This window comes from Carcharodon carcharias, chromosome 23 (assembly GCF_017639515.1).
Source record: "Carcharodon carcharias isolate sCarCar2 chromosome 23, sCarCar2.pri, whole genome shotgun sequence".
NCBI lineage: Eukaryota > Metazoa > Chordata > Chondrichthyes > Lamniformes > Lamnidae > Carcharodon > Carcharodon carcharias.
This window is the reverse complement of record NC_054489.1, coordinates 12,966,078-12,989,969: the sequence shown is the minus strand read 5'-3', so window position 1 is coordinate 12,989,969 and position 23,892 is coordinate 12,966,078. Positions and strand designations below refer to the sequence as shown.

The window sequence follows — 23,892 nt, the reverse complement described above, 5'->3', positions numbered from 1 at the left end:
GCTGTCCCCATGGGGCAGGATGACTCCCCCTCCGCCTCCCCTCTCCTCCCCTTCCCTTCCCTTTTGTCACCGTGATCAGAATTGTGCGTGCTGCTCAGGAGCTACATGTGACTGTTGGGGTTATGGTGGAATCACATGACATTACTAGATTATGGTGGATACAGGTTCCCTCACAATAAGTGAAGGAGCAAACTACTCAGATCACTCAAAGTAGCAAGACTGTGATGTGCAGCATGAAAGCCCATGGCATTTAGTATGGCATGGATGATTGATGGGTCAAATGATTGAAGTCTGAAAGTGAACACCTTAAGAGGAACCTATACAATGGGAGGGAAAGACCATCTGGTCCATCAAGTTTGGCCCACACTCTTGATGCTTGGGAAACCATGACTTGACCCGGCCTACTTCCTTTCCAGGGAAGTCTCGTGGCACAGTGGGTAGCATCCCTGTCTCTGAGCCAGAAGCTTCAGGTTCAAGTCTCACCCCAGGCCTTGATGGCCAAGGGAGGTGCATTCGCAACATAACCAGCCACTTGAGTATCAACCTGCAAATCCTCCCAACACTCAACAAGAGCAGGAGAGATTCCTGGTGTGATGGAAAGAACATTGGTGCCTCTACCATCACTATCCAAAGCTCCAGACCACAACATGCATGTAAAAGTGCGGGTTGTCACAGCAACCCTGAATTCCTGAGGGAATTGTAACACACCACCATCAGCACCACTTCCCTTCCCCCACCTTCCCTCTGCAGTTATTATAATATACTGGGATGGGGAGAAAACAGAGCCAAATTTTGGTTGGTTGGTTGGCAGGGGGCATGGTGGGGAAGGTTGGTGAGGAAACCAGTCCAGTAGGGCTTGTTGTGGTTAGTTTGAAACCTTCAATTCCTCACAGTTTGTTCACTCGGTGTTGATTTGCACATTAAAAATCAAAGCAGCGGCAATGAAATTCACTGGAGACTAATAGTTTTATATGTCATTGTCTAAATTGCCACCCACAGCATTAACAATGTTTTTCAGCAGCTTCCTGAAATACACACTGTGGAACAATTTTGCGCAAATTTATGTTTGCCACTAACAGCACTATCAGGAGTTATTTAACTACAGGGAAACTTCCGAAAAGTTTGTACTGTTTCATATTATTCTAATGCGATAAACATACAGACTGTGCTGCATTTTTATGAGTATAAGATAAAGGAAGAATCCTCCAGTGGCCTGCAATTTGTAGTCATGTCCACTGCCTTATGCTTTGGATGTTATTGCACAGTTCCAATTAGTACTTTAACCTCAGGGTCCACAGTTTGCCTTCAGCTCACAAGACAACAGTGTAGATACTTGGGTTGATGCATCCTTTTAAAATAAAATATGAAACAAAATGGAAACTTTTGCCTGATTGTCATCACAGTCCCAGGGCACCACTGCAAGTGTTCCTTAGTGAAGTCTTTGCAACCCAACCATTGTCACCTACTTCATCAATATCCTGTCTCTGGGAGCCTTGTCCAATTAAGGACAGTGGGCAGGCCCCTGAGGCTGAAGGTACTTTGGCACAGAGATCTGCAGTCCCACCATTAGAAATGGGAGCTGCTGATGTAGGTAGGTGAAAGAGAGGACACCTTGAGATGAAGCCCCTCCACAGGGCGGCCCTGTGCCTGCAGCTATGTTCGTAACATCATTGAGACTGTGCGAGGGGTTAACTTTAATGACCGAGAGCTGGCCTCCAGGCTGCTACCTCTATCTATCTCTCTCGATTAAGTGTCCCCTTTAGCAGAGGGCCTGCATACCAACTGGAGGTGGAAATATGCTGGCGAACCGACATGCTGACTGGTGGTGGAAGATTGCGGGCCAGTGTCCCCTCCTTGTGGTCTTTAGAAAATTTGGCTTTACGAGCTCAACTATGTCACATGACCTCCGTGATAAAAACATTTTGCAGGGGTAATGAACAACAGATTGTGTTGCCAATGTTTGGTTCCTGGTGACATAGGACCAATTATTCTTCAGCCAAATAATCTAATGTTCCATTCTATGCAAATAATGAATATCAATTAGGTGACCATTTCAAATACCTAGACTGCAGCCAACTGGTTTAAAAGGTTATTGCTTGACTCATGATTAAAGTAATGAATTGACTTTTCTTGCTCTGTTAAGAATCTGATTAACTGTATCCAACCAGACTGCTTGTGTAATTGCTTCTCTTCAGCCCACTGATTATGTTATTTATAGACTTGTAGAGACCACCTATAGCAATTTGGGCCAAACGAGATATTTTAAGATTAAAAACAATTGTATTGTCATTGAATGTCAGGTGAGAACAGGATCAGGCTTATGTGGGACACGCTGTATGGTTGAACAGCACACTTACTGACACAGCCTCGCACATGAAATATAGCCACGTGGTAGAAAGGGGTTATCGGTGGATGAGGAACCTCACATCATTATCTTCAAGGTGAGATACTGTGTGGTGTAACTACCAAAACAGTATTAAACCAAGAGATAAAAACAAAAAAACTACGGATGCTGGAAATCCAAAACAACATGAGCAAGGGAAAATTGGGTCTTATTTCACTCTCACCAAGAATGTATTTAGGCTGTTCAGTTGTGGTTAATTGCAAGTTGTAAGTATGTTGAAAGAAAAAATAAATGGGAAACCGTATCCTTCACGAAGCTGCTAACAATGCAATGAGAGATGAGGTAATCAATACACTTCTATTTTGAATTTCATTAAGTGTGTGAATTGCTTCTGTCACATCAGTCTAGCTTTGCGATATTGTTTAAGAATTTAAAAATTGGTGCTCATTTGATCTGAGCTAATTCACTTTTAACAGTAATCTAGAGGAGGCCATTTGGCCCCTCAAAACTATTCCACTATTCATTTAAGTGGACGGTTGGTCTGTACCTCAACTCCATTTCCCTGCCTTTGCTTCATATTTTCCCTGATACTCTTACTGAGGTTAGATATTCTTCTGCTCCCCTGGAGAATTTGTTCTCCTCGGACAGGACAGAGGGATAAAAGGAGTAAACATCCATTGCGTTGGGTCTCCCTAATCACTTGGTGGTGAATTGGGAAGTGCTTCCTCATGTTAAAGTCATTGTCCATACATTGAGGAAAGGATAAATATGCAACCAGTCTTTTCCTTAATCCAAATTTATTTCCAAGACCACAGAGTAGAAGGCACAGATTCCTCTGGTTTCCCCCAACACCCAGTATGAACTGGTTTTTACACACGTGCAATAAATCCCTGATCGTTCCCCAATTAGTGGGAGCTGCTCTGAATTACAAACTCAAAAGCATGCACTCTGTTGTAACATGATTCCAATGTTAACACCCCACACAATGGATAGTGGGAATCTCTCACCCCCGAAAAAAATGCTTTGGATGCAGAGTCAATTAAACTTTCAAGACAGAGGTTGTTGGATTTTTGTTGTGTATCAGGAAAACATGAAATAAAGGTAGGGAAGCGGAGCGGAGTTACAGATCAACCATCCACTAAATGTATAGTGGAACAGTCTTGAGGGGCTTAACAGTTTGCTCTACATTCCAATTAAAGCCAAATTAGCTCCGATCAAATGAGCACCTATTCCAAATATCAAAATCCAGACTAATGTGACAGAAGCAATTCATACACTTAAAAATGTAATTCAAAACAGGTGTATTGATTACCTCATCTCTCATTGCCTTGTTAGCAGGTTCATTCATAAATTATTTAGACCTGATAAAAATAAAGAGCCACTTATGGCTGTTGTACAGATTGTGTTGATGAATAATGAAAGCCAAATATACAGTGTAGTGAGTGGAGTCTGACTCTATGTTCTAAGTAGCAAATGTCTGCTTTGGGCTTAACCCAGAGACATTAATGGGGCCTGCTTTAAACAGAAGAGTAAGTAATAACAATTTATGGGGAGCAATTTGCACAGAATAATAAACTATCAAGAGTATTTAAAAGGAAATGCAGCATTTTGAAAACAATAAATGATTAAACAAATGTAAATCACTATGCAGAAGGCAATCCAAAACATGCATTGGGTTAATCATGCTGATTAAAAAGTTTTAGATTCAAAATTTGTAATATATATATATATATATATTGCTGAAAAGAGAGATATGTTGAAGCTTTTCAACTTGTACTCATCAGGACAAACACAAGAATGCTAAATTTCAAATGCTCACAAATTACACTACAGGTTTTCTGTATAATAAAGTTGTGATTGTTTGAAATGTGGCATTCTTGCATTTGTCCTGAGTGCTTATATATATATATTGTGTATATGAAAAATAAAGTTCCAATTTTGAATTTTAAACCCTGTAACCAGTATATCATTGACATTTGCAGCACACAAGAAAGCTATTGAGCCCATCATGCCCATGCCAGCTCTTTGAAAGTGTTACCCAATTAGTCCCACTCCCTCCTTTGTAGACCACACCCTTGCCACCTTTCTCTTTTTCTAAGTACATATCAAATTCCCTTTTGAACTTACTATTTAATTTGCTTCCACCACCCTTTCAGATAGTGCATTTCAAATTATTGACTGAAGTGGAACTGAATATCAATCACTGTGGATAATGGGTGGCTAATCCAATATCAACCGTTCTGCACCACCACCCAAGATGAATTTTTATCCCTTACTTCTAGGCTTACTCTTGGACACAGTGAGTCAGGGCTGCTTGCATCTGTTTGTAGAGTACTGCAGCATGAGTCAATATCTCCAAGAGAGGTGGAGGAATAAAATCCAATAAAATTAAGGATGTTAAAAGTCAAACTTAGATTTTTGGATGATAGGTAAACTGGAACAATTAGGTCACCTACTTATGTCTGAATGTTATTCAGCTCACTGCAACCACCAACTTAGAACATGCCTTGTAACAGCAGGGAGTTCAGAAGAATAAAGAAGGTCCCATGAGAGGATATTGCCTGCACCTGGTTATAAAACCTTAATTGATGCCAGCATGTTATAGGCAGAACAATTAAATTCTGCTCTTTGAGGGTCTGGGTTAGAAGTTCAACAGCAATTTGAAAGATATATTCTATGACAAATTGAGGGATCATAGCAGTATCACTGCCTGTGCTTTGAAATGCTGTATATATATGTTTTTTTATCATTAATATCATAAAGCATCACTAAGTAACTTAGCAATCATGTATGGCATGATAAAATAGATCCTTTCTTTCTTTCAGCTTGCTTCCTAAAATTTGGTCTAAACGATCGTCATTCTTTATCCAGCTGTAGCTCTGTACATAGCACTCATGTCTGAGTCAGGAGGTCGTGACCTGAAATCTCATTCCAGGGACTTGAGCGCAAAACCTAGGCTAATACTCCAATGCCATACTAAGGAAGTTTCTGGGATGAGATGTTAAACTGAGGCCCTGTCTGCCCTCTCGGGTGGAAATAAAAAGATCACACAGTACTATTCAATACAGGGCACTGGAGTTCTCCCACTATCCAGGCTAATATTTGTCCCTCAACTACCTTCATCAGATTACTGCTTGTGGGACCTTGAACACAACTTGGCAGCCACGATTCCTGCATCAGAACAGTGACTATACTTCAAAAGTACTTTCTGACATCCTGAGGTCAAAGCTGTATATAAATGCAAGTCTTTCTTTCCAACAACAGAGAGCGATCATCTATTTGACAATAGAGATGTAGGCAAACTCAACTGAACTGTGTTCTATTAAAAACATGAACAAAAATACCTGGAAAAACTCAGCAGGTCTGGCAGCATCTGTGGAGAGGAACACAGTTAACGTTTCGAGTCAGAATGTTCTGTTGAAGGGTCATTCGGACTCAAAACATTAACTGTGCTCCTCTCCAAGGATGCTACCAGACCTGCTGAGTTTTTCCAGGTATTTTTTTTTTTTGCTTTGGATTTCCAGCATCCACAGTTTTTTTGCTTTTATCTTTGTGTTCTATTTAACATGCATTATCTTTATATCTGAGAAGGTGCATTGTGAATAGGAGTATCAGTATTATATAGCATTACATAGAATATACAGCACAGAAGCAGGCATGGGCCCAGCTGGTCCATGCTGGTGTTTATGTGCCACTCAAGCCTCCTCCCACCCTACTTTCATCAGGCTGACATTCCCTGTGTAGTGCTGAAGTGCTAACCTTTGAAGATGTCGGTCTTTCGTCTGAGACATTATGAGACATGAGACACTAGGCCCCATCTGCCTGTGCTGGTAGATGTAAAAGATGGTTGTGTTTATTTGTGCTGCAACACTAGGGGGAGCATTTCCTACACATGCGCAGTTGCAGTCTCAGTGTCAGTGTTAGCTGCTGCCATTAAAACAAGTTGGTTTCATACAGACGAGTAATAAAGTCCAAGTTCCCCATTTTTAAGACTGTGCAGTCCTTAACTAATGGCAAGTTCTTACCAGTCTACCAATGATTTATGAAATATTCCCTCTGTAAAATACACTTCTGATGAATAAATGGTGAAGACATATCAGCAAGGGAAATGTTGGCATAGTGGTATTGTCACTGGACTATTATTCCAGAGACCCAGGGTAATGCTCTGTGGACTCGGGTTTGAATCCCACCATGGCAGATGGTGAAATTTGAATCCAATAAAAATCTGGTTCACTCATGCCCTTTAGGGAAGGAAACCTGCTGCCCTTATACCAATGTGGTTGACTCTTAAATGCCCTCTGAACAAGGGCAATTAGGGATGGGCCTAAATGTTGGCCTAGCCAGTGATGCCCACATCCCATGAATGAATAAAAAGAAAAGATGTTTTTCAGTAAATGAGATTCCAATGTGGAGAATTGTAATCTTTAGTTGAACAATCAAAGAAAAGTATTTTGAATGAAATATTTTAAGAAAAAATTCATTACCCAATGTTGAACTCGAAACAATGATGCAATAATAGGATTATCCACCAAGTGGGCTATTCAGGCTGCATAGGAACTCCCTGCACAAAGCCCAAACTCAGCAGATCTAGCTTAAGGAGGCAACACTTTTGTAAAATTGCATTGAGATTGAGATCCCATCACATTGGGAACAGCAAACTGTTTCTCTTTCCTCTCCGTTACTTGCTGCAGTGAAATTGATGCCGATGGCTCATATTCCAATCTCCTGGTGCCGACCAGAGAGGCTTCAGGAAAAGTTGCGCATGTGCCAGCATCTGCAGTGTGCAAGTGCAACTGCTCCTGGTGCCATTCTGATCCGTGCCAGGAATTATAGTGGTATAAGGTCCATGGCACTACTTTGAAGAGGAGCAGGAGAGTTATCCCCAGTGTCCTGGCCAGTATTTATCTTTCAATTAACATTGCTAAAAAAAGATTATCTGGTCATTATCATTGCTATTCTTGGGAGTTTACTGTGTGCAAATTGGCTGCCATCTTTCCTACATTACAACAGTGAGTATACTTCCAAAAGTACATCATTGGCTACTTTGAGATGCTGAGCGGTCATGAAAATAGACGCAAATATTTTTTTTTCTTTTTTGCTGCTGTGCTGGACTGCATATTGAAAGTATTAGCCTGAGTTAGGGAGGTGGAGACTGAGGGCTGTAAAGGGGCAGTGCACTGGGACAGAGATGATTACATAGAAGGCTAAGAAAGATGCCATGACTAATATATAAAAGTGTTCAAAATGTATCACTGACAAACCAACAGATTAAAGGATGTTCAAATGCGATGCCTGTTCCTCATGGTCCGATGTAAATTCTTAATTAGGTGAGTTTCGTTTTTTATCCCTGTCTAATATATTATTTAGAGACAACCATTTAACCATTGTACTTGTACTGTATTACCCCTTCCTAAATATGTAAGATTCTAGGGAACAGAAATTGACCTCAAATACTTTCACAATCGCAAGGTCATGATCATTGACTCATTTCCTTTTTGGTGTTATAAATAGAATGTATTTAGCACATTTGAGATATAAATAAGTGGATTTAGTTAGTCTAAGTGTAGAGCTCCAGTCAGCATAAACACTGTTGGGCTCCACAGCTCAGTCTGTATTGAGGCAAAGGCCGTATTCTGTGCCAGTCTTCCTGCCTCACACAATGCCCCCCACCCATGTGTCTGCTTACCATATGTAACCCTGGCTGCCTTCAACACAGACCAGGGACTGAACATGGGGGCTTTTTATGTCTGTTTGTCTCAGAGGGACCTAGACAAGATTTAAAATACTTATGGTGGGGGGGAGTGGGGGAGGGGGGGGGGGGGAAGGGTGGGTAGGGGGTAGGATGGGAAGTGGGGACATATAATTTTCATACATACGCTCTTTATTCCCGTTGTCAAAAAGGAACCCGCAATATTTGATATGAAGTCCTTTGGAAAATTCAGTTAAAATCCAGGAAAGCACTTCAAAATTGAGGCCAAATGATAATCTGTGGGCTACTTGTAATCCCCAAGTCCTGGCAATCTTATCCACAAAGCCCAGAGACTCTGTCCTTTGTGTTCAAACCCTTTAATTTGATGGATTGCCCTGTAACCTCTGTGGCTCTGGAGGTTTTGGAAGGGTGATTTTTAGCACACTTGCCTCAGGCAATTACATCTTAAATCGCCAAAAGCTGATAAGGTCAGATTTTCAGGTATTTGAACATTTGTGGGAAGGTGGGTTTAAACATTATGGGCTGGATTTCTCCTGCCTTAAGCTACAAAAGTGAACAATGAGGCTAAACATGATTTAGTCTTTACCTTAGTCTCTCTTCCCTTGTACCCACTGGGAACACAACTTGCCTGATTGTTACATGCAGTTGGGGAACCATGCAGGCTCCTGACTTTTTTTTTCGTGGGATATGGGCATTGCTGGCTAGGCCAGCATTTATTGCCCATCCCTAATTGCCCTTGTTCAGGGGTTATTTTAAGAGTCAACCACATTGCTGGAGTCTGGAGTCACATGTAGACAGATTTCCTTCTCTTTAGTGAGCCAGATGGGTTTTTACAACAATTGACTATGTTTCATGGTCATCATCAGACTGAATTTTCAATTTGAATTCAACTTTCACCACCTGCCATGGTGGGATTTGAACCTGGGTGCCCAGAGCATTACCCTGGGTCTCTGGAATACCAGTCCAGTGAAAATATCATTACACCTCCACCTCCTCCTCCTCCTCCTCCTCCTCCTGCTATCTGTCTTTTGTCACAAATGGCTCAGTTCATAGCACTCTTGTCTGAGTGAGGTTCCAGGTTCACTACCTACTGCAGAACTTGAGCACAAAAATCAAAGCTGACCTGCCAGTGAAGACTGAGGGAGTGCTGTACTGTTGGAAGTGCCGTTTTTTTGATGAGACGTTAAACTGAGGCTCCACCTGCCCATTCGGGTGGACATAAAAGGTCCAATGGCACTATTTCGAAGAGAAGTCAGAGAGTTATCCCTTCTGTCCCGAATAATATTTATCTCTCAATCAACATTATAAAAAAAACAGATTATCTGGTCATTATCACATTGCTGCATGTGTTTGCTGTGTGCACATTTTCTGAATTATAACAGTGACTCCACTTCAACAAGTATTTTGTTCACTGTTAAGTGCGTTGAGATGTCTAGTGGCTATGAAAAACGTATAATAAATGCAGGTCTTTCTTTCTTTAATGTTGCTCCCTGGGGTCGTCAGTAGGACTCTGTCAGTTGACCTTGTGATCATTGCTGGAAGACCTTAAGGTGTCAAGATGGAGGAACGGTTCTAATAATGTTCTCTTCCTTTGCTTATAATTCAGCTTGAAACAGTTAGCTTTACAAGCCTCAAACTCAGGCAAAAGTGTATGCTTTGATTCTTCTCAGAAATTACACATCAATGTTTGATTAGCACTTACTTTAATCGATTCCCTTCACACATACTAAGGCAATACCGAATGTAATAACCACAGGCATTAAGATCACTTTCCAGAATTATAGTGGCGCATAGCTGGGAACCATTTAACATTACCTCATAGAATATTTGAATTTACAAAATGAGAGTACATGCTTCGAAAAGTTTAACTTTTAGTTTTCACATCAAGGTGTTTTTGACTCTTACTTCTACAACTTGGATGGGGCGTTACAAAGATGTACAACTACCTGTAATGAATTTGGGGCAATTACAATCCAATTCTGCATACTATGAACCATCCATAACTTTGCGCAAGTAGGTTCCCAGATGCAATCTTGCTCGAAAGAGGTAGCCAATATAGGGAATGGAGTAGGGATGAGGACCTTCTTAGATTCAGGGAAAGGTATCTTCTGTAGCAAAGTGGAAGGAACTTTCTCTACTCCTGGTTTATGCCAGTTGACCTGGAAGCATTTGATGCCAACATTTGTGTCTTCCACGGTATCTCCCAGAGGGACTATGTGCACATCCATTTGTGCCACCTCTCCAGAACTTCAGCCCAAGTTACAGGAGCAGATTGGGAAATCCTGGCAGCCATCCTCCGCCTGGATAGCCTATCCCTCAGCTTCCTGTCCACACAAGTTCACCAGGTAAAAATAAAGTTCCCCTCATTATAGAAAATAAAATAGTTTTTCAGTCTGGCAGTCTGTAGTAATCTGAGGTGCAATACACCTTTAAGAGAATGTAGGCAGATTGACCATGCGATTGTATTAACCAATTGCTGTGTAGCGTGGGTTACAATGTTAATCAATAGTTTACAACAGGGTCTGGTTGGAGAAGCACACATGGTGTTAGTGCACTGTTACTTATGTAGATAAACAGCATGTACTTCACCTTATATTGGTCTCTATGCCTGCAGTATCTTGTTTACCAACTCATTCACCTGTGGATAGGCGTGCAACTGTGTTCACTGAGCAAAGTGACCTGACAGAGAAGGAACATGACAATTGATGACAAGGAAAAACATGACCTGTTGATGACACCAAAGAAAGCTGTGGAAATTCAACAGAAATAAATCAGCCTCACCTTGCAAGGCGATTGTAAGTGCAGCCTTCATCATAGTCGTCGGAGTTACCTCCCTCCAGTATGCCACAGTTGGGCCGTATTGAACCGTTTGATCAGACCACCAATGATTAGTCACATTATATTGAACGCCTTGTGTTCTTCTTTTTGGTCAATGACATATTGGGGGAGGAGGAGAGGCTATCAGTCCTCTTATCGACGTGCGGCACTAAAACATATGGCCTAATTCGTCATCTAACGGCACCCAATGCCCCAGATTACAAGAGCTTTGATGAGTTGGTAAACCTAGTGAAAAGCCAATTTTCAGCTGAAACCCTCGGTAACGACGCAACATTTTAAATTTAATTCAAGGTGTCGCATCCCTGGAGAGACAGTCGCTTGCTATGTAGCAGCCTTAAAACAACTAACAGAGCAACTGTGAGTTCAGGACGTCGATTAGTGACATGTTAAGAGACCGATTAGTATGTGGAATTAATGAAGATGCCATTCAAAAAATGTTATTGTTAGGAACGAACTTAGGCTTCAGCAAGGCACTGGAGTTGGTGCGCACAATGGAGACGCAGTCAGGGATTCAGAAGCAACCAAGGGAGCACAAAATGGTGCCGTCCATCATGTTGGGAGGAAGCACCGGTTAGAAATGGCACAGAAGCGCTGGGCTCTGTGGAAAGGCAGGAAACAGCCACCATTAACAGATCAGCAAAAAGCAATGGCTTAACGGAGAAAACCCACAATAATAACGGCAGAAATGGAGCCAAATAGCCTGCAAGCGAATGGTAATTTAAAAGAATAGAGTGTTTCTACTGCCATCGTAATGGGCATATTATGCGATACTGTGAAGACAGATTAAGACAAAAGTTTAAACAAAAAGGTAGAAATTGCGAAGTTGACACAATAGAGGAACCAGAAGAAACAGATTCAGATACTTACTCACCACACAACTTAGAAATGGGTAAAACAGAGCCGATCTACGTGACAGTGAAAGTCAACGAGAAGCTCATCCGAATGAAAGTGGATACAGGGACCATCCAAGACAGTTATATGGGAACAGACATTTAAATATCTGAAAGGAAGAGGCCACTCATTAAATCTGGAAAATTCAGATGCTACATTAAAGATGAATGCCGGCAAAGACATACCAGTAAGAGGTATATGCAAGGTCCCAGTACAGTGTGGAAATCAGTCTGTTGATTTACCCTGATAGTAGAAGCAGGAGACAGTCCGACTCCACTTGGCACAAGGAAATAAAGTTGGAGTGGACCGAGATTTTTCAACTCAGAATGACAAACCTGCAAGAATTATTACAGAAATATGCCCCCATCTTCAGGGCAGAGCTTGGGAAGATTCAAGGGCTGAAAACTAAAATCCACGTGGATCCTGGGGCAATCCCCAGATTCTTGAAGGCTGGGCCTATCCCCTATGCATTCAAAGAAAAAGTTGATGTTGAACTGGACAGGCTGGAAAGGTTGGGAATCCTACAACTGTACAATTTTCTGGATGCCTGCACCCATAGTTCCAGTGCTAAAGTCTGACCAGAGTGTGTGAATACGCAGGGGCTACAAGTTGACCGTTAACTTGACTTGACTTGACTTGACAGGCATCCTATACTGAAAATTGATGAATTGTACTCCAAGGTGGCAGGGGGAATGGTATATACGAAACTCGACGTGAGCCACACTCACCAGCAAGTCGAGCTGGAAAAGGCCTCTCAGGATTTTGTGACTATCAACAAACATAGGGGGTTACACCAATATACCAGGTTAGCCTTTGGAGTTTCTTTGGTTTGTACCATTTTCCAACGGATAATGGAAAACTTACTTCAAGGTTTGCCCCATGTTGTGGTTTATCTCGATGATGTCCTAGTAACAGGACTATCTGATGAAGAACACCGGGCTAACCTGGAAGAGGTGCTTCTCACAAGCTGGAGTACTTTTGAAAAGAGAAAAATGTATCTCCCAAGCAAAAGAAGTGGTTTACCTGGTCGACTCGCAGGGCCTTCACCCAGTGGAAGACAAGGTGAGAGCTATTCGTGAGGTGCCAGCACCGAAAAATGCCATAGAACTCAAGTTCTTCAGGGGAATGATTAACTATTATGACCGTTTTCTCCCAAATTTGTCAACAGTATTGGCTCCATTATACGGTTTACTCAAGAAAAGCCACAGGTGGACTTGGCAGGCTCGACAACAACAGGCATTTACGATAGTAGAGTGGTTGCTACATTTGTCGGCCTTGTTGCTATATTTTGACCCAAAGAAAGAATTAATTTTAACCTGTGATGCATCTCCTTACGGATTAGGGGCATTACTCTCCCACCGGATGGCAGATGGCTCCGAGCGGCCCATTGGTCATGTCTCAAGAATACTCAGTATTGCAGAACCAAGATACTCACAAATAGAGAAAGAAAGCTTATCCATCTAATTTGGTGTTAAAAAGTTCCACCAATACATCCATGGCCACTACTTCACCATTGTATCTGACCGCAAGTGAGAGGAACTGTAAGAAATCAGTATTAGTAGGGAAATGGTGTTGATGGAATTGATGGGATTGAAGGCTGATAAATCCTCGGGGCCTGATAATCTACGTCCAAGAGTACTTAAGAAGTGGCCCTAGAAATAGTGGATGCATTGATGGTCACCTTCCAAGATTCTATAGACTCTGGAACAGTTCCTACAGATTGGAGGGTAGCTAATGTAACCCCACTATTTAAAAAGGAAGGTAGAGCGAAAACAGGGAATTTTGGACCAATCAGCCTGACATCGGTAGTGGGGAAAATTCTAGAGTCCAATATAAAAGATTTAATAGCTGAGCACTTGGAAAACTGTGGCAGAATCGGACAGAGTCAGCATGGATTTACGAAAAGGAAATCACGCTTGACAAATCTACTGGAATTTTTCGAGGATGTAACGAGTAAAGTTGATGGGGGGAGCCAGTGGATGTGGTTTATTTGGACTTTCAGAAGGCTTTCGACAAAGTCCCACATAAGAGATTAGCGTGTAAAATTAAAGCGCATGGGATTGGGGGTAATGTATTGAGATGGATAGAAAACTGGTTGGCAGACAGGAAACAATTTTGCCATCGGCGAGCAGGGGGCGGGGCCCGCTCACCAACACGTAAAATGATGCAGGATGACGTTGGGCAGAATCCCTGATGTCATCCCGCCCCATTTAAATTTTCAGGAAGGCGGGGGCGCAGCAAAATCAGCTGCGGGCCCACCGACCTGTCAATGGCCAATTGAGGCCATTGACAGGATCATTGAAAGGACTGGCCTGTCCAACCTTAATGTTGGCGGGCAGGCCAGGAGCCCCAGTGGGGAATAGAGAAAACATGAAACCTCAACCACCGGCGGGATGAGGTTTCATGTAGGGTTCTAAAAAGTTTAATAAAGTTTTACTGTAATTTATGAACTTGTCCCATCTCATGTGACATTGTCACATGTTGGGGGGGGGGGGGACATGTTAAGGCTTTTGTTTTTCTATTTTTAACATTTTTAAAACTGTCAGCGATCTCCCTGAGGCTGTACTTAGCCTCAGGGGGATGTGCGCTCTTTCCTGCACATGCGTGAAAGAGCGCACTCTTGCTTTTGGGGAATCCACCCCCGCCCGCACAGGGAGTGCACAGCGCTTCCCACCAGATGTCATGCTGGGTGGGCCTTAACTGGCCCGCCCACTTAAAATGGCGGCGCGACCTGCTTCTCCGGCGGGGATTGGGTCCCGCTTCTCCGGCGGGGATCGGCTCCCCGCCTGCCGGAGATTGGGTTGGGCCCGCCCACCCGACAGGCAGGCAGTGACTAGTGGGGTACCGCAGGGATCGGGTGCTGGGACCCCAGCTATTCACAATATATATTAATGATTTAGGTGAGGGAACTAAGTGTAATATCTCCAAATTTGCAGATGACACAAAGCTGGGTGGGAGGGTGAGCTGTGAGGAAGATGCAGGGATGCTTCAGTGTGACTTGGACAGTATAATGCAGCATGGTGTGGATAAATGTGAGGTTATCCACTTTGGCAGCAAAAGCAGGAAGGCAGATTATTATCTGAATGGCTATAAATTGAGAGAGGGAATGTGCAACAAGACCTGGGTGTCCTCATACACCAGTTGCTGAAGATAAGCATGCAGGTGCAGCAGGCGGTAAAGAAGGCAAATAATATGTTGGCCTTCATAGCTAGAGGATTCGAGTACAGGAACAGGGATGTCTTGCTGCAATTATACATGGCCTTGGTGAGACTACACCTGGAAAATTGTGTGCAGTTTTGGTCTCCTTATCTGAGGAAGGATGTTCTTGCTATAGAGGGAGTACAGCAAAGGTTTACCAGACTGCTTCCTGGGATGATATAACTGACATATGAGGAGAGATTGGGTCGGTTCAGATTATACTCGCTGGAGTTCAAAAGAATGAGGGGGGATTTCATAGAAACTTATAAAATTCTAACAGGACTAGACAGGATAGATACAGGAAGGATGTTCCCGATGGCTGGGAGAGTCCAGAATCAGGGGTCACAGTCTGAGGATATGGGGTAGACCATTTAGGTCTGAGATGAGGAGAAATTTCTTCACCCAGAGAGTGGTGAGCCTGTGGAATTCGTTACCACAGAAAGTAGTTGAAGCCAAAACATTGTATGTTTTCAAGAAGGAGTTAGATATAGCTCTTGGGGCAAAGGTGATCAAAGGATATGGGGAGAAAGTGGGAGCAGGCTATTGAGTTGGATGATCAGTCATGATCTTGATGAATGGCGGAGCAGGCTCGAAGGGCCGAATGGCCTACTCCTGCTCCTAGTTTCTATGATCAGCTGTCGAAAAGCTGCAGAAACCCTGGGGGAAATGGCTTTAAAGGCTACCTTCTCTGGGTTTCTGTGGTTTTTCCAACCATTACAGTGGGCAAGGGGAAGAACCATCATGGACATTGATCTTTTATCTATCATGAGAACCTGTGATTCTCAACAGGTTGACTGGACAGGAGCTTATCTCTGCTGTTCTTGTGGCGACTCAGGGGAAGCAGTTGCTCTCTCAGCATCGATGTTGGAGATGCAACGCATCGCCAGTCTGAGACATTTAGCATCACTCCACTTAACAGAGGCTTATCACTGGGACTTGCTGGCAGCAGCCTGCTTGCTTAAATTTGCAGTTAAATTGGCAGTTTCAAATTCCCTGCCCTTTTGCAAGGCTGGCTCCCCAGAGCAGAAAACATTTTAATAAAGCTGATGTTGATGTATGAGTTTCTCTGGCCATGAAGCAGCCTCGCTCGTCAACACCAGTGGCTCAGACTATCCATGCCAACTGTGCACTGATTTTTAGTCCTGCTCCCGCAGTGTTTCACTGCCAGTCAATGCAAATGAGCTTTTCAGAACTCTTTCATCTTATGAGTGAGCTGACAGATTTAATTCTAAGTTGTATTGCTAGATTACTACTGCAAAAAGAAAATGCAACTAATTAAACATAAAATAACCATCAATATTCACTGTAAGATGAATCATGGAATCTCATGTTGCAGGAGACCGTCCATATGCTTTGACCTGAGCATTCCCTGATGGTGTTAGAGCAGAGTTCCAAGGAGCTGAGACTGCCAACAAATGGAGAAGTGGTATGACCCTTTTTAAAAAATTACTCTATCATGGGATGACAGCATCGCTGACTAGGTCAGCATTTATTGCCCATACCTCATTGTCCTTGAGAAAGTAGTGGTGGTATTGCCTTCTTGAATCGTTGCGACCCCTGTAAGAACACCCTCAGTGCTGTTAGAGAGAGAGTTCCAGGATTTTGACCCAGCAATAATGATAGAACAGCCGATATAGTTCCAAGTCAGGATGGTGTGTGGCTTGGAGGGGAACTTTCAAGTGTTGGTGTTCCCTGGCATCAGCTGCCTTTGTCCTTCTAGGTGGTAGAGGTCATGGGTTTGGAAAATGCTGTTGAAGGGAATTGCTACAGTGCAACTAATAGATGTTACACACTGCTGCTGCCATGTACCAGTGGCGGGGTGAGCTGAGAAGATGCTGTCGAAGGAGCCCTGATGAGCTGGTGAGCTGCTGAAGTAGCATATCTTGTAGATCGTACACATTGTGACTACGTGGGGCGTAGGACTAGTAAGTTTGCGGATGACACAAAGATTGGCCGGGTGGTTAACAGTGAGGTTGTCTTGGGCTACAGGAAAATATAGACGGGATGGTCAAATGGGCAGATAAGTGGCAGATGGAACTTAGCCCTGAAAAGTGTGAGGTGATACACTTCGGAAGGAGTAATTTGACAAGGAAGTATTCAATGAACAGCATGACACTAGGAAGTTCTGAGGAACAATGGGACCTTGGCGTGTGTGTCCATAGATCTCTGAAGGCAGGGGGGCATGTTAGTGGGGTGATGAAAAAGGCATATGGGACACTTGCCTTTATCAATCGAGGCATAGATTACAAAAGTAGGGAGGTCATGTTGGAGTTGTATAGAACCTTGGTGAGGCCACAGCTGGAGTACTGTGTGTAGTTCTGGTCACCATATTATAGGAAGGATGTGATTGCACTGGAGGGGGTGCAGAGGAGATTCACCAGGATGTTGCCTGGGATGAAACATTTTAGTTACGAAGAGAGGTTGGATAGACTTGGGTTGTTTTTGTTGGAGCAGAGAAGACTGAGGGGCGACATGATCGAGGTGTACAAGATTATGAGGGGCATGAACAGAGAGTAGTGACGGTCTGGAATGCACTGCCTGGGAGTGTGGTGGAGGTGGGTTGCCTCACATCCTTTAAAAAGTAGCTGGATGAGCACTTGGCACGTCATAACATTCAAGGCTACGAACTAAGTGCTGGTAAATGGGATTAGGTAGGTAGGTCAGGTGTTTCTCACGTGTCGGTGCAGACTTGATGGGCCGAAGGGCCTCTTATGCACTGTGATTCTGTGATGTGACTGTGTGATTGCTGCCAGTGTGTGTGGGTGGTAGAGGGAGTGAATGTTGAAGGTGGTTTGCCAACTCCCTCCATAAACATCTGCGTCCCTCCCCACCTGTTCCTTAAAGCTTACCTCTTTAGCCACTGGAGGGAGTTTACCCCTAGTGTCAGGTGACCCTGGGTCAGCCCATGGCTCAGGATTGGCTCCCAGGCCAGTCAAAATGGCAATAATCTAAAAATGGATGGAGTTGCTCTGGGGTATAGATAGCCACTCTCTGTTAATGGCATCACTGAGCCTGGTAGGAAGCAGAGATTCATTAGTGTAGGAAGTCCAATTTTTATCAAATAACAAATAATTTAAAATTCTAATTGTGTGTAACATGGGTATTGAGAAAGTACTTTGAACTAAACCATTGATAGTATTTCCCTTAATAAAATTAAGATCAGGGCCAACACTCAAAAAGAGTTTTTAATCTATTGATGACAGCGACTTGCATTTATATAGCACCTTCAATATAGGGAAATGCCCATGGGAACATAGTTCAGGCGAGTATTTATCCAGACCTATAAGCATGTTACTAAACTTGTTTGTTTCCCTCCTTTCAGATTGAAGTGGACGTTTCCGGAAGATCCGACAGAGCTTGAGCTTTGTTTGTGGATTGGAGGATTTCCAGGAATATGCCGATGCCCCAGAATGGAGCTGAGGAACCTGCTCCTGCGGCACTCTGTCGCTATGTGGCTGCTTTTACACAGCTTTGTTCTGATGACCTTTTGCTTTAACTTGGCGACGACATGCCCGAAAGGCTGTTACTGTGCAGAAGTACACAAGAAATTAATTGTCCGTTGCAGTGACATGCACCTAAAAGAGGTTCCCAAAAACATTCCAAATAATACTTGGAAGCTGTACCTTGATTCCAATCAGATAACTTCAATTCCGCGTGATGTTTTCAAGGATCTGCGTAAGCTGGAGGAACTAGATTTGTCCAATAATACCATTCAGCACTTGGAGACTGGTGCATTTCGAGGCTTGAATGAAAGTTTGAAGATTCTGAACCTCTCGCACAATAAACTCAAGACTGTGAACGAGGAAGTGTTCAGCAAATTGAAAGCAGGTATAAAACTTTCGGGCAATCCCTGGTACTGTGATTGCAGGCTGCAGGAAATGATTAAGACGGTGAATATTGGTTTGTCCAACGACATCATTTGTGCGACTGCTTACCCAGAGGAGCACGCGAAGAAATCTTTCCTGGAGGTTGCACACCAGGTGAACTTATGTAACGTTCACAAAAAGACAACCGACGTGGCCATGCTGATCACCATGTTCGGCTGGTTCACCATGGTCATCTCCTACTTGGTGTACTACGTGAGACAGAATCAAGAAGATGCAAGGCGACACCTTGAGTACTTGAAGTCACTGCCCAGCAAGCAGAGGAAGTCAGAAGCCTCCTCCACCATCAGCACAGTGGTGTAACGCAACAGGTTGAAAGGTGAATTCTTGGGATGGGGTGGAAAAAGAAAGATGTGTAAATCTGTTGGACCTGTGATGCTGTAAAGATCCAACTGGGACAGTCAGTATTTGTAAACCAGTGGATCACACCTCTGGCTCACTGTCTTCATCTACAAAATTTCCATGCTTCAGAATGGATTGCCAAAAGTAAAGAACATTGAGTACACTAATATTCTGTTCAGTATTGTACTCCGATTAAGAGGTCATAGTCTTGTGTACCAACTATATGAAAAATACTGTTGATGCCTTATGCTCTTGACAACTAAGGAATGAATAAGGAATGAACCAGCAACAGGAATGAAAATAAGCCTGTTATTCAATGTGTTCTAAAAGACTATTCTTCCATTTAAATCAACCAAGGTTTAGCCCTATCTTAGTCTTTGTCTTTCCTTCTCTCTCTCTCTCTCTCTCTTTCTTTCTCTCTGTTATGCAGCATCCTAAGTTTTTGAAGTCTGTGTCCAGCTCACACAAATCCACAGTATTTTTGACAGTTGCAAACCTAATAAATGAGAGAGTGAAACAAGGAGGCAGAATGTGTTTTTCAGGCAGTATCAGGGGTACTCGTTTGAGGTTGAGGGTAGTGGCTTACTCTATGGAAGCATGTGTTACATCAATCTAAACATGGTTAGAGGTGTCAAGAAGTAGAATTCTAAGGATGTTCTTTATTACAGCAGATGCAGTTGGTTGAATACTGCGGCCTACTAGCCAAAATGTAGAGTATCTGAAGTGACAGTGGTGATCAGGTGTGGCTTATGCATAAAGCCTGTACCAGTAACCTGTTCAAAACTGCAGTCCTGTAATGTGGGAAGGGGATCCGGGGAAGAGAAGTCATGGAACCAGCCATCCACCTTAGGCTTGCTCAGGGAAAGTGTAGCAATGGGACCAGTGTTCGTTTGTAATTGGTGTAATTTGCTCTACTAATAGGTTGCAGTTCATTCTGCAATGAATGCTGTAGATCGTTCGGTTAACGAGCTACAACAGCTGAGCACTGGTTAGAATTGAGCTCCTCGTTCAGCCCGACGGCCTGCCTCTCTTCCGTGGTTATGTCCGCGCCCCAGTATCCACTGGTAATACTTGAGGCCTCTGTGACCATGGCGCCAGCAGGACTGGACAGCATCACCATGCCTGGGGATGTTGGTTTAATTTTTCCTACAGTTCATTAGTGATTCAGAAGGGGACACTTATAATTGACAAAAACTTTTGATTGGTCACTAGAAAAAAAAAAAGAGGTAGAATTGAACTCCTTACCCACTAAACAATAACGCCGGGGTGGAATGTTTTTCTGGCTCTGCTGGTTGGAGGGAAAGCTTCAATGTCAGGGATGGCTTAAATTGGAAAGCAGTGAATTTCACAGATCCACTTGGATAATTAGCTAAACCTACATCCTTTAAGACCAAACACAAAAGACACTGATCCCTGTCATTAAGAGTTTGAATTGATGCTTTGCAAATTCAGAATGAGAAGATAAATGAAGCCAAAGCAGCCACATGCACTTTGGACTTTCAGCTCATCAAGTGCAGTGAGACTCAACTTGCTAAATTTATAATTATAATGAAATATAAGTTCAACTCTTCAACCTGGTCTGAAATTCAATATTAAATGATGGTAGGATAAAGTGCTGGGCTTCTTACATTATAATAGTGACTGCACTTCAAGAAAGTATATCATTAGCTGTAAAACGCTTTGAAACGTTCCCAGGTCACAATTGCATGTTCTTCCATTTTTCCTTTCTCTTATGTTTGTGAACCATCCAATCAACCCAAGGGCCTGTATTTGGTTCTAATTAGTACCAATATTTCCACCTTTACTGTATCATTCATAAGGACATACAAGAAAATACAGCCACAATAACTTCTCAATACAGCAGTGTACAAATTATTTATGCAGTTCAGACATTAGCCCTGATTTCAAAGTAGACAGCTTCCTTTGGAGCGCCTCACAAAGTAACACACTGGTGCCATGTCAAATGAGACCAACATGTTCAGATTATATTTTTCAATTTATATACTAATTTTCTAATTAATAAAGATTAAAAATATTTAATTGCCTAAGTTATCATTTTAAATTTAATTTGAATTTAAATTCAACTAAGTTGCAAGCCTCTTAAAAAGTGTCGGAGATAGAAAAGTTCACTGTCTTCACTAAGGCTAGTCTTCCGAGGCAAAATTTAAGTTACTGAGCTCAAGAGTTCAACCAAACTATGGAGAACTGGACAAAGCCCCTTTAACCCAATGCTGCAATGAAGCCCTAACTCACCAATATGGATCCCATCCATAACAGATCTCTGACCAAGGCTTTCACCCACAATATTTCCAGTAATAACTCAGCTACTTTGAAGTTCAAACACCAACTGCAATCCACCAGTATTAATGATGATGTGGGGACATGGCGGTGAAGTGATAATGTCACTGGACTAGTGATCCAGGGATCCATGGACATGGGTTCAAGTCCCACCATTACAGCTAGTGCAATTTAATTACAATTAATAAACCTGGAATTAGTGACCATAAAACCATTGTTGGTTGTCATAAAAACCATCTGGTGTATTAATGCCCTTTAGGGAAGGGAATCTGCCTTCTTACCTTCTCTGGACCAAATATGACTTCAGACCCACAACAATGTTGTTGCTCTGAACTGTCTTCAAAAATGGCCTCACAAGCTATTCAGTTCAAGGGCAATTAGGGATGGGAAACAAATGCTGGCCTTACCAGTGATGCCCACATCCCATGAAAGAATAAAGGGAAAAAATGCTTCTTCCCAGCAGTAGCTTCAACATGACAGCAAAGAGAGAAATAGCTTGAATTTCATTGGATCCACGATAATGAGCTCAGGATTGATTAATTAATGGTCAGGTGTATCAGGTAAATTCTAAGCTTAGCTGACCTGAGCAAAACACCTGAATAATTTTATTGAGCCATTTTTCCTGATTTCAAGCCCTCTTCTCTTAGTGTGATCACTTTCCTCATATCGTTTATCATCTTGAGGGAAGGGTGATCTTACCACCCACCTAGGCTAAAGAATTCTTCATGACCACTGCTCAATTGTACTAAATGGAGACTTATGGAGATTTACTTATCTATTTATTCTCTCCTGTGGGTTGAAAGGCCAGACCTTCCCCTGATGTTTAGTACTCGGTCTAACTCCTTCGTGTTTAAGTGGGCCAATTCAAGTAGCTGTGACCAAAATATCCTGATTCTGGGAAAATCAGTTTCACAAATAAAAAGAATAACTGCGAGTACAGCAAATTTGAATAAAAGCAGTACAGGGAATGGACGGTAAGTTGATCAGTAGGAAAACAGGTCAATGTTTCCTTTATCTGAACTTAGGGTGTGGTAGTGTAGGGTTATGTAACTGGATTAGCAATGCTAAGACTGGACTAATAAACTAGAGAAAATTATTCCAAATCTCAACATGGGCAGTTTGAGAATTTGAACTTGGTGCAAAGAAAATAAAAGCGGGAAACTAGCGCCAGTAAAAGTGGCCGTGAAGCCTTCAGAGATTGTCATAGAAGCTCAATGGTTTCACTAATGTCCTTTAGGGAAGGAAACCTGTCCTTCCTTCTCTGGTCTGGCCTACGTGTGACTCCAGTCGCAAAATGACAGGGTTGACTCTTAACTGCTCCTTGAAGTGACCCAGCAAGCTACTCAATGCCTGGATTGCTTTGCCTGAAGGAGCCCTACCACCACTTTCTCAGAGCAACAAAGGACGGGCAATAAATGTTGACCTTGTCAATGATGCCTCTTGAGAATGAATAAAATGAACATCTGATGAGAAGGCTTACCTTAGGATTTAACCTTATTTTGTTGCCTGCAGTAATGCAAGGGTGCGGTAACTTTTCACAAGGCCAAGAATTTGAATTCCACGTTCCGAATTATTGACAAGATGTTTATCATGAATCTGGATGGTGCATCTTTAGCTGATGTATATTCACAGTGTTGTGCATCTGCCCTGCCCAGACTATTCTTTTACCTTGCAGCTGGAGGAAGCATGCCTGTTTAAAAAAAATAATTACTGATGCAACCAAGGATTGGAAAGGAAAAAATGATTCTTTCATTCGCCAATTTCAAATAGCACACACAATTTAAAATGAAACCATACACACAGATTTAACTTAATTGCAATGATGAATGTCAAGCTTATAGGTTTGCACAGGTTAAAGAATGCCAAAGTCAATGTCAGCTCCAACCAAAACTGGGTATTGATGAAAGTAATCGGTCAGTGAACCCACACCTTCTCATTTATTAGTGTTGACCTATGTTTGCAACTGGCTCAATAATGAGGAATATTCCACAAAATGTTTCTCATCTGTTATGATAAATACAAAATAAACAGAAGTTGACAATTTTCCTACACGAAGATTCGGATGTTTCTGGATTTTGGAGTTGAATAATCCAAACGCAAAAATAAAAAGGAACTTAGAATTCCATGGTAGATGTGTCACCTTTGGAACCCAAACTCTACAAAACTGCATTGAATGGGGGCATTCAATGACATTGTGTAATTACTGGTAAAAGCTAAATGGATCAGATATGAGCAAAGCTAAAGATCTGATTGTACGTTGGGAACCCAACACTGCTGGAAGGAACCTGAGTAATCAATCAAGTCATCCTGCTCTCAACAGCTTTAGAAGGTAATTGTTCACTAGTTCCTCGATGTCATTTGCTAGCAGATTGCACTAGAACATCATA

General features: G+C 42.5%; 1 protein-coding gene across 2 annotated transcripts in view; it reads left to right on the top strand.

The window, feature by feature from the left end:
* The window catches only part of lrrc3ca (leucine rich repeat containing 3Ca), a 48,644-nt gene extending 29,079 nt beyond the window's left edge, over positions 1-19,565 (top strand). The window contains exons 1-3 of one of the 2 annotated variants that reach the window (XM_041173654.1): positions 10,779-10,849; positions 16,318-16,407; positions 18,304-19,565. In XM_041173654.1, the coding sequence (XP_041029588.1) occupies positions 18,392-19,168 (777 nt within the window). In that variant the 5' untranslated portion in view covers positions 10,779-10,849; positions 16,318-16,407; positions 18,304-18,391 and the 3' untranslated portion in view covers positions 19,169-19,565. Of the gene's footprint in view, positions 1-10,778; positions 10,850-16,317; positions 16,408-18,303 lie in introns of those variants that run through there. The other variant, XM_041173655.1, reaches the window with a different exon arrangement.
* The last annotated feature ends 4,327 nt before the right edge of the window (positions 19,566-23,892 follow it).